Here is an 11625-nt window from a genome sequence, read left to right as displayed (position 1 = left end):
ATGTTGTCTACACGTTTAGCTCTTCCTAATATCTTTTAACAGAAACGTGTATTTATTACGCTGTTTACAATCATGTAAAGCACAAAGAATAAAATAGACACAGAAGTCCTTTCCACGTCAGGCTGTATCGCTCGTAATGTTTCCTGTCTCTGTTTTTAACACAAACCCAAACCAAACCCACAGTCGCTGCTCCTCCCATCAGAGGGACAGACTTCACAGCAGCCTGGTTTTGCAAAAAAAAGCTCTGGGACGCATCTGAGGACGGACGTGTCCATTGGGTGACACCTCCCAATCCATGTATACAATTTTAAAGAGAATAGGACCCTTTCAAAATTGCTAGCATAAAGACTCCCAAGACCTGGCTGGACCTGCGAATTGGGAGAAACAAAGTAATTGGTCTAATTCAGATATTTCAAATGGAACCTGTCTCACAGCCTAATGGAAAACTGACAACATTTGCCCCCAAAACACTTGATTCAGCAGTTCCGATAACCCTGCTAGTTTATTTTGGACTAACTTGACTGAGTGAACGATGACCTGGCAATAAGGATAAGTCCTTCGGAACCCCCCCCGGCAGGCCCTTTTCAGGAACACCATCTCTTAGCAGGTGCCTTTGATCCTTCGATAAGCAGTTTGCAGCCCAGTATCCCCTAGCAGAAAAGTACAAAAAGCACTGTTTAATGAAGAAGCAGACAACAAGATAACTAAAGAGAGCAGGGAGATGATTTCACCTGTCGTCGTTCCCTGCTTTGTTTTGTGTTTTAAGTGTTTCCTTCCTTGATTCACTGTTTTGCTTTCTTATACCTGTACCCTCTGCACTTTTTATTTTATTTTATTTTATTTCCTTATGGCTGCCCGGTATATACACTCACCTAAAGGATTATTAGGAACACCTGTTCAATTTCTCATTAATGCAATTATCTAACCAACCAATCACATGGCAGTTCCTTCAATGCATTTAGGGGTGTGGTCCTGGTCAAGACAATCTCCTGAACTCCAAACTGAATGTCTGAATGGGAAAGAAAGGTGATTTAAGCAATTTTGAGCGTGGCATGGTTGTTGGTGCCAGACAGGCCGGTCTGAGTATTTCACAATCTGCTCAGTTACTGGGATTTTCACGCACAACCATTTCTAGGGTTTACAAAGAATGGTGTGAAAAGGGAAAAACATCCAGTATGCGGCAGTCCTGTGGGGGCGAAAATGCCTTGTTGATGCTAGAGGTCAGAGGAGAATGGGCCGACTGATTCAAGCTGATAGAAGAGCAACTTTGACTGAAATAACCACTCGTTACAACCGAGGTATGCAGCCAAGCATTTGTGAAGCCACAACACGTACAACCTTGAGGCGGATGGGCTACAACAGCAGAAGACCCCACCAGGTACCACTCATCTCCACTACAAATAGGAAAAAGAGGCTACAATTTGCACAAGCTCACCAAAATTGGACAGTTGAAGACAGGAAAAATGTTGCCTGGTCTGATGAGTCTCGAATTCTGTTGAGACATTCAGATGGTAGAGTCAGAATTTGGCGTAAACAGAATGAGAACATGGATCCATCATGCCTTGTTACCTCTGTGCAGGCTGGTGGTGGTGGTGTAATGGTGTGGGGGATGTTTTCTTGGCACACATTAGGCCCCTTAGTGCCAATTGGGCATCGTTTAAATGCCACGACCTACCTGAGCATTGTTTCTGACAATGTCCATCCCTTTATGACCACCATGTACCCATCCTCTGATGGCTACTTCCAGCAGGATAATGCACCATGTCACAAAGGTCGAATCATTTCAAATTGGTTTCTTGAACATGACAATGAGTTCACTGTACTAAACTGGCCCCCACAGTCACCAGATCTCAACCCAATAGAGCATCTTTGGGATGTGGTGGAACGGGAGCTTCGTGCCCTGGATGTGCATCCCACAAATCTCCATCAACTGCAAGATGCTATCCTATCAATATGGGCCAACATTTCTAAAGAATGCTTTCAGCACCTTGTTGAATCAATGCCACGTAGAATTAAGTCAGTTCTGAAGGCGAAAGGGGTTCAAACACAGTATTAGTATGGTGTTCCTAATAATCCTTTAGGTGAGTGTATGTGTGTGTGTGTGTGTGTCTGCCGTATCAGCTCATCTGCCTCCATAGGTGCTTGGTGAGTTTTATCAGGTTCGCACAGCTCGGATAGAGATGCTGCATGTGGAGCTGATGTTGGAGGAACAGTGGGGGCCACAGGTAGTGACCGGATTAGCTACAGATGTGGCTGATGTGCTTGCAGTGTGCTCAGATCCATATTTGGAAGATTTTGCTTAGCTAATCAGACAAAGAAAACCGTACTCAATGACTTGCTGTTTTCATCGATCTGTATTTGTAACACTACTTGACAAAAACTCTTCTAACACAAATAACTGAGCAGGCCTTTATGTTGGGGGTTTATTGTTTAGGTTTTTTGCGTGAGGTATTTTGTGGCAGACGTGTGAAGTTTAGAAGATCTGGGAAGGCTTTGCATCTTTGTAAGTTTAGACCAATCACAGGAAAGGTTTACTTTTCGATTTACGTTTGCTGGTTTTCCTTAGCACAGTGTTTTTTCTTGAGGAAAAAATAGCTTTACAAGAGCAACATCCAGGAACATAAAAAAATCTGATTGCAGGTTATTTGCTTTCGTGGTGCTTGCAGTTGAATTGATTCAAATTTATTTCCAGGCTGTCACTTAATGTCCCCACATTTTTACACAGTATGAATATACTGGATACAATTTTTTATTGGACTAGAACTGTTATGTTAATATTGTAACATTAAATTTGTGCTTATTTATTGTACTTCTACTTTACTGTAGACATTCCAATTATTTTTATTTGAGCTGCTATGGGGTTTGTATCAACGTACACCGATAAGCCTTAACATTATGACCACTGATAGGTGAAGTGAATAACACTGATAATCTCGTTATCATGGCACCTGTCAGTGGGTGGGATATATTAGGCAGCAAGTGAACATTTTGGCCTCAAAGTTGATGTGTTAGAAGCAGGAAAAATGGGCAAGCGTAATGATCTGAGCGACTTTGACAAGGGCCAAACTGTGATGGCTAGACGACTGGGTCAGAGCATCTCCAAAACTAGAGCTCTTGTGGTGTGTTTCCGGTCTGCAGTGCTCAGTACCTATCAAAAGTGGTCCAAGGAAGGAAAAGCGGTGAACCGGCTGGCCTGTGTGGTCCGATCCAACAGACGAGCTACTTTAGCTCAAATTGCTGAAAAAGTTAATGCTGGTTCTGATAGAAAGGTGTCAGAACACACAGTGCATCGCAGTTTGTTGCGTATGGGGTTGTGTAGCCGCAGACCAGTCAGGGTGCCCATGCTGACCCCTGTCCACTGCCGAAAGCACCTACAATGGGCACGTGAGCATCAGAACTGGACCACAGAGCAATGGAAGAAGGTGGCCTGGTCTGATGAATCACGAGTTAAAGGTGTTGACTTGGCCTCCAAATTCCCCAGATCTCAATCCAATCGAGCATCTGTGGGATGTGCTGGATAAACAAGTCCGATCCATGGAGGCCCCACCTCGCAACTTACAGGACTTAAAGGATCTGCTGCGAACGTCTTGGTGCCAGATACCACAGCACACCTTCAGAGGTCTAGTGGAGTCCATGCCTCGATGGGTCAGGGCTGTTTTTGTGGCAAAGGGGGACCTACACAATATTAGGCAGGTGGTCATAATGTTATGACTGATCAGTGTGTTTGTTTCCATATAAACTGGAAAAACCAAAGATATATTAAATAAAGCCGTAAAATCCAATATTGTAAGCATTTTAATAATATTTTGAATTTGGATCTGTAAAAACTGTTTAATTCAGTTTTTTTTTTTGTATTTCTGAACCACCTCTGGTTAAAAGAGTGATGTTAATGGACACAAAAAAAATAAAGTTCTTTAAAGTTTAAGATCAATGGATGATCTTTGATTCATATAGAGCAGTGGTGGGCAACCTGCAGTCCAAAGTGCATCCACTTGTGGCCCACGACCATCCCCCCCACTGACCCAAAAATAACAAAGTAGTATATTTATGACAACTGCTTATTTTGTATCAATGTGTTACTCCTTTAATATGCTGATATGCATTTTTTGATTATATTGCTATTGCTAAATTAAAATGTAGCATTTGTGGCTTGTAATTGTGTTAAAAGGTGTCTTGCGGCCCAGACACTTATTTAACACCTGGACTTGCGGCCCACTGATTAATTTAGGTTGCTTACCACTGATAGAGGAATTTTGGTTTTATTGTAGTTTCCATTCAGTCACTGTTCCTCAAAATAATGTCATGTCTATTTAGTTTAGTTTCACCAACCCAGCACATCCTTTTTGAAACGTAAAGAGATAGTTGAGAGGGGCAGATTCTAATGGTTTTAAGTTAGGCCTTGCTTGTGATGGTGATATTGTATAGTAGAACTATGTGAAAATTGCTGCTATTAGCTACTATAAATACACCAGTGTAATACATGAAAACTGTCACCTTGTTTTTCCATGATCTTTTGGCAAGTTGGATAATATAAGATAGTTGTTGTAACCTGCTGGATGTGGTTTCTCTGTATTTCAACAGGTCTCCTTGGGTTGTTGGCTTCCTTTACAAAATGCATTGAAAAATTGAAAGCTAAGAAAACTACTTGCTGCCAGATCTGCTTTGTTTATTTTGAACTCTTAAGAACCCAGCATGCATGACACACGTCATGTACTGAATTGGTTAATAGTGTGTTTTTTTTGTTTTTTTGTCAAGCTTGTTAAATGTTGACATACATCAAACTGGGTTCTTAAGTGTTCATGTATACATCACTTTTTTCTTCACTCAAAGCCCTTGAATCAGTTCTGCAAGTGCTTTTGTGTTCATTTTTAATTTCTTCTCATTTCCCCCCTCATTTTTGGTTTGTTTTCGGTGCTGTGGACATATCCAGCTGCTCGTTATATCTGGGAATTTTCATTTCTTCCAGTCTGGGACTCTGGAGGACACGTTACTGGAGTGCCTGTCCGCCCTTCTGAGCTGCGTCAGCCAGTTAGACTCCTACCTGCAGGTTCCCCCTTGTCCTTTGTCAGTCAAGCACGGCTCTCTTTAGAAGCACATTCAAACATCACGCTAAGCCTTTATTTTGATTTGTATTAATTTATTTTATTTTTGTTTGTTTTATCAGCCACCTCGCTTATTCAGTGCCCATAGGCTTGCTTCTCCACGTTGCAAGTGGGGGAATAGTTTTTATGCACCGGCTTTCAGCAAAGCTTTGAATCATGTGCATGGACCAAGTGTATCCATTCAAATTATACACTCACCTAAAGGATTATTAGGAACACCATACTAATACTGTGTTTGACCCCCTTTCGCCTTCAGAACTGCCTTAATTCTATGTGGCATTGATTCAACAAGGTGCTGAAAGCATTCTTTAGAAATGTTGGCCCATATTGATAGGATAGCATCTTGCAGTTGATGGAGATTTGTGGGATGCACATCCAGGGCACGAAGCTCCCGTTCCACCACATCCAAAAGATGCTCTATTGGGTTGAGATCTGGTGACTGTGGGGGCCAGTTTAGTACAGTGAACTCATTGTCATGTTCAAGAAACCAATTTGAAATGATTCGACCTTTGTGACATGGTGCATTATCCTGCTGGAAGTAGCCATCAGAGGATGGGTACATGGTGGTCATAAAGGGATGGACATGGTCAGAAACAATGCTCATGTAGGCCGTGGCATTTAACGTTGCCAATTCCTATTTGTTGTGGAGATGAGTGGTACCCGGTGGGGTCTTCTGCTGTTGTAGCCCATCCGCCTCAAGGTTGTACGTGTTGTGGCTTCACAAATGCTTGGCTGCATACCTCGGTTGTAACGAGTGGTTATTTCAGTCAAAGTTGCTCTTCTATCAGCTTGAATCAGTCGGCCCATTCTCCTCTGACCTCTAGCATCAACAAGGCATTTTCGCCCACAGGACTGCCGCATACTGGATGTTTTTCCCTTTTCACACCATTCTTTGTAAACCCTAGAAATGGTTGTGCGTGAAAATCCCAGTAACTGAGCAGATTGTGAAATACTCAGACCGGCCCGTCTGGCACCAACAACCATGCCACGCTCAAAATTGCTTAAATCACCTTTCTTTCCCATTCAGACATTCAGTTTGGAGTTCAGGAGATTGTCTTGACCAGGACCACACCCCTAAATGCATTGAAGCAACTGCCATGTGATTGGTTGATTAGATAATTGCATTAATGAGAAATTGAACAGGTGTTCCTAATAATCCTTTAGGTGAGTGTATATTATACGATGGGTAAACAATTTATAGGTTTTTTTTGTGTGTGTGTGTGATCAGTCTAACGTTTTCTAGCCCCAAACTGGATCCTATTTTGAAAATGGTCTACTTTAAATATAGGATTTAGTTTTTGAAAGTTTTAATTTGGATTTTTGCTAATGCCAACCCATTTGTTGTTCTATAGTTGCACAAGGAGCTTTTCTATATGGGTCGTCTGAGATACTTACTGTTCCTCATGTTTTTCTCAGGTTTGGAGCAGTAGTGTTACAACCTAAATCTTCATTATTGTTCACACAGTGTGTGAAAAGGAAGTGCTGAAATGCAAGAATTAATCAAGAAGCTCCTTTGTTACAATACTGCATTTCTGTAGATTAACAGGAAATTGAAAGATAAAATATAAATTTTTGGTGGTAACAGCACATGAATCACAAAACAGATCAAGAGTGCCTTTTTTATATAGCACACTTGTTGGGAAACACTGACTTAGGATACAGGGATCACAGGAAACCGTTTTGACAGTTTTATATCCCTGATCAGTCTTGCAGAAGTGATGCTGAGGTTTATGTGTTTTACATGTGTAGTCTTGGGTGTTTTAGCACCATTTTTATACAAACTAGAATAAGTTTTTCATAGCCTTACCCTACAAGCAATTTGTAGAGCAAAGCCCAGCCAGTGAAGCAAGCAGACTAGCAGTTCAGAATTGAGTGCAGTGATTGTAATCCAGTTCAACCCTCTCAGGCCTGGTTTTCCCTGGATTGCAGAACAATCTGTTTTTAGTCTTCTACAGATCAGTGTGTGTGAAAAACATCCAGAAGTCTCATGTGTGACGGAGAATTATACACCAAGTGCTCTGTCAGGCTGGGTTCGTGGTCCTGTAGGAAGTGGTTATTTTTAGTTAACATGCTATTCATGGTGTGGCACAAAGCAGTCCCCCTGTGGAATCGACCTCACTTGAAAAGCACATGGAACTTGTGTGTGTGGTAGCCAGTGGATCTACTAAATGGGTTAGAGAGTAGCTGCCACCACAGCAGATTCTAGATTCTATAACCCTCCACAGATGGGTTATCTTCATGGAGCTTGGGTCATGCTCAATAGAAATTCAGGAGTCAGTTTCCTAGGATGGTGTTCAGTTTGAAGAGTCTATGCTGACACAGGAAATTACACTGTCTATAACTACAGTCAGAAGCTTTCGCTGTAAACTCTACATGCACTTTATTCTAATTTAAAATGTAACCCTATGATTAGGGAAGAATTGATTCTTCATTCGTCCCACTTCTGTCACCTATTATGTGGAGTTTCTAAAACCAATAGGAACATTGAGAGGACTGTTGAATATTATCTGTCCCCCACATGCAGCCCTAATTCCTCTCAGTAGCTTTTGGGAGGAAGAAATATACCATCCCAGTTGTAATTCCTAAATCTCTAGTACTCCTAGCTAGTGTCAGGGTGTTTTTTTGGTCAATGGAATATGAAGTACGAGTATGAAACTTATTTTTCTGTGCTGTGTAGTACAAACTGCACTCTTAACATGCTTGGTTTTCTTCCAAACTTGTCTAACAACTCTGTCATATCACGAAAGTCTTCATATGTCCCTTCTTTTTTTTGTATAAGCCCCATGTGCAATGTGTGTTATCCTGACGTCTCATGGGTAATACATGTATCATTAACGTCAATGCCGTAATGTCAAATTCAGCACAGACCTTTCTTTTTGAGATGAGCAGAAAAGGTCATGGCTTGGCAGAGCTCCAGTTGGTTGTCCAGGTGACATCCGAAACCACTCCTTCGGGGGCCTATTGCCTGGTCTGTGTTTTAGGTCTGTGCCATCGCCAGCTTTGGTCTCATGCTCCCAGGGTAGGGTGGAGGTTGAAATCTGACTAGGAAGAATTTGGTTCACCAAGTACAAGCGACTCCTGTGGGTGGTGGGAGAGGTGGACTGTAACTCAGTTGAAATAATCAGCTGAAAGTTTTTTCTTGTTGCTGCTATTGGATATTTGGATCAAACCAGCTCTTGTTTCCTCCTGTAAAAAGGCCTCCACTTTTTGAACATTCGTATTTCTGCTGAATGGTTATTTCATTCAATCTTTGCCTTTTTTTTGCTTTCCTTCTCAGTTTTCTTATGAATCCCTTGAATTATGTTTACATATTTTAGGTTACTTATCAGAGTGTAATCTCTCTACAACTGCTTTGTCTTTTAAGAAACTGCTAAAACCTTCCCTGGTAAACACATTTAGTATTAGACTCAAACGTGTTGAAACCTTATGATCTTATTTTAAGTGAGTGTACATGCACAATTGTAAAACCACTTTAAACACTCACAACCCATTTTTGGTGGAATTGCACCATAAGTGTGCTTGCATATACCTACAGTTGTACTCCAAAGTATTAACACCCTTCGTTTGTTCTGTTATTCAGCAGTTCATTTAGTATAATAAATAGTTACTGAAACTATACTTTTTGCTTTTCAGAGTTATTTTGGCACTGATTCAACTTAGACATAACTACATAGTACTGGTTAAGGAATTATGAAACTGATTTATGAAACTGATTTAATCGCAGAATGACATGACATGTGTTAAATCAAACTGTAAATGGCCAGCTTATAGAATAGTGAGATTTCTACACTGCTGCTCATCACTAGACGCAACAGCACCGTTAAATCCTATCTCTGCTTTTTACTAGTATGCAAACACTCCAAATCCAGCTTCATGATATCTTGAGCTTGTGCATTTTCCTCTGGTTACATTGCCCTCTTCCTACACAGAGCAATGGAAATGTATTGTTTAGCACTAATCTGTGGAACTGGAATCCAAAATTTTAAAATTGTCTACATCACTTTGTAGATGTAAACTATTACAAACAAATTGCATTGATGTGTTTGCTTAATTACTTATCTTTCTACCAATTTGTTTGTGTATTATACAGAGGCTTGGTTCTTTTTATCTTTATTTTTACCACATGCCTTCACTTTGTCAGCTGGTAAAAGGTATAGATATATTTTCCAAAACAACTTGACTAAAAACACTTGCTCTCAATGAGTCTTTCTTTTCACTCAAAGACCTCCTTAATATCACACAAATGAATCACTCTCCGTCCTGGAACATTCTGCTGAAGCATTATTAATATTAGCGTTAGGCTTCATCAGATCTGTGTTTTACTTGAGAAAAACATTGGGTTAATAATGCTAATTACAGCTTCAAAGGCAGTACAGAAATAAAGGGTGAAAAGTATCAAGCCTAGACATACAGTTAGTGGTGCCAGGTCATGTGGTTTCTATGCGGTTTACCACTTTGAGAGAGAGAGAGAGAGAGAGGGCATGCTAGTGGAGCATTGAAACTGTATCGCCTATGGTGGGTTATCACCACCTTCTACAGAAGTTCATGTATGGCCATTGCAGTGAGTTATGAATTTGGGACCAGTCTTGCAGTTTCCTCTCCAAAACATTGATAATGCCAGTGGATGCATGTGCACAACTGAAACCAAGCTGCCTGTGAATATCTTTCCTGCCCAGTGTGGAAGAGAGCTCTGTACTGTTATTTTGGTCCGTGCAAGGATTGTGAAAGGGTCATTCAAGCATGTGGTACTCCTGCTGAAATTTTGTGTCCATTTTTCAATCCAAACTCCAACTTGGTTTTTGAAGTCAATGCTAAAGCCCCTTTCATACTAGCACACCATCCTGGGTTATGAGGGTTGTTTTTCGTGTGAAGTATACAGGTAGTCTACCCAAGTCAAGAGCAACCCTCCCAGCAAGCCAGTATTGACCCGGGTAGAGCGAGACCAAAGACACTGTGTACTTCCTGCAAGTGAACCTTAGATCTAACTTGCTTACAGAAATTGTAATTTGAAAGCACGTACCCTTGATCTGCTTGACACCGTGTCAGACCCTGGTTTAGGGTAGAGGGTGCCAGTGTTAAAGGAGCAGAGTAGTAACAGAGTGGTCAATTTCATTCCTTGATTTCTCTAACTTATTAGAAGTATACATCTCCTTGAAGAGAGTGTATTTTCCAATGAAAACATACATGATTGTGTAATGGCTCTTGATAGCAACTGATGTCTGGAATGAACAGCCTAGAAAATGATTTGCTTTCAAGGAGCACCATTTTACCACAGTAATCCTTTTAGAGAAATTAATTCATCTTGGGTGGTCCATATGTAGGCTTACCTAGTGTTTGCTTTATTCAGATCACCGATAGTCACACCACAAAATTCAATACAATCAGACCTTAAGACGCACACTTAAAAGATCAGTAAACTTAAATTGTGCCCAAGTATTCCCTCCCCAGTCTCTCCCGCCCTGTGTTTTACGACCAGCAGCAGCGTGTTCTCGAAGTTGTCAATTTTTGCAATGGTATCTCTCTGACTCGCTTATTGTAACTGCCCACGTGTTACTGATTTAGCGGCTTATTTGAAAACGGCACTGAATTCCAGCAGGAGTAACTTTGTTGTGTCGTTACATATTCGATTCCAAACTGTCAGCCCCATGTAGAGTTAGCCATACACATGGGGTCTGGATTCTATACCTACGAATGCCATTGCACCTTCTTCCAAACCATTTGAATAACTGGTCTCCCCATGACAGGCCTTTGTCCTATTGGCCAAAGTGATCAGTTGGATGACATACTGTAACCCAGTACTAAGTACAGTGCGAGACAGGATGTGTCCCTATAGAAATCTGGTCCCTGTCCCTAGTATGGGAAAGGGCAATTAATTTGATGTGGTGCCGCTGTCCATTCCATTTCCTCACCGCCCTCCAACCCCCCTCCACACTTCAGTGGATTAATATCACTTAAGACTGCCTTTTGGTAAGCGAAATACTTGCACAGGACAGGGGTTGACTCGGGTTCTCTCCAGAGCACTGTCCTGTGGGGTAAACCTCCCTGACGGCTCCTGCTCTTGATTTTGTCCCCTCCTCCAGGAGCTACGGGAGATCCACAGTAAGCAGCAGCGGCAGAAGCAGATGGAGCTGGAGGTGGAGATCCAGAAGCAGAAGGAGCAGGAGCGCCAGACGGCAGAGCAGAAAGAAGACAGTCAGAGGTAAAAGCACTTGCAAAACTAAAAAGGTTCTGAGCATTTTTTATTTATTTTTGTATATTTTTTTCCCCCAAGGTTTGGTGGTCTATGGTTCAAGCCCAAGGTCTCAATCCCCCTCTCTTTATACGAAAAGCCTGAGAGAGATGGTTAATGTTGAGAACTGGTCAATACGAATAGCTTTGTTTTTTGTTTTTCTGTATCCAGAACTGTAGACATGCTTCGAATACAGTAGCAGTGGTACTCCACATCTGGTCCCAGAATGCCTGTTCTTTAATGAAACCGTATTATTAAATGGAGACAATCGCTCAGTAAATGATTGATTTTGAA

The 11625-nt window shown here is 41.4% G+C and overlaps 1 protein-coding gene across 6 annotated transcripts in view; it reads left to right on the top strand.

The window, feature by feature from the left end:
- Positions 1-11625, top strand: part of itsn1 (intersectin 1 (SH3 domain protein)) — a 146442-nt gene that overhangs the window by 81372 nt on the left and 53445 nt on the right. For all 6 annotated transcript variants that reach the window (XM_066706992.1, XM_066706994.1, XM_066706993.1 and 3 more), the window contains one exon: positions 11183-11301. In XM_066706992.1, the coding sequence (XP_066563089.1) occupies positions 11183-11301 (119 nt within the window). The remainder of the gene's footprint in view (positions 1-11182; positions 11302-11625) is intronic.

This window comes from Amia ocellicauda, chromosome 6 (assembly GCF_036373705.1).
Source record: "Amia ocellicauda isolate fAmiCal2 chromosome 6, fAmiCal2.hap1, whole genome shotgun sequence".
NCBI classification, from domain to species: domain Eukaryota; kingdom Metazoa; phylum Chordata; class Actinopteri; order Amiiformes; family Amiidae; genus Amia; species Amia ocellicauda.
Note: the sequence above shows the minus strand (reverse complement) of the source record. Positions and strands in the feature narration are given on the sequence as shown.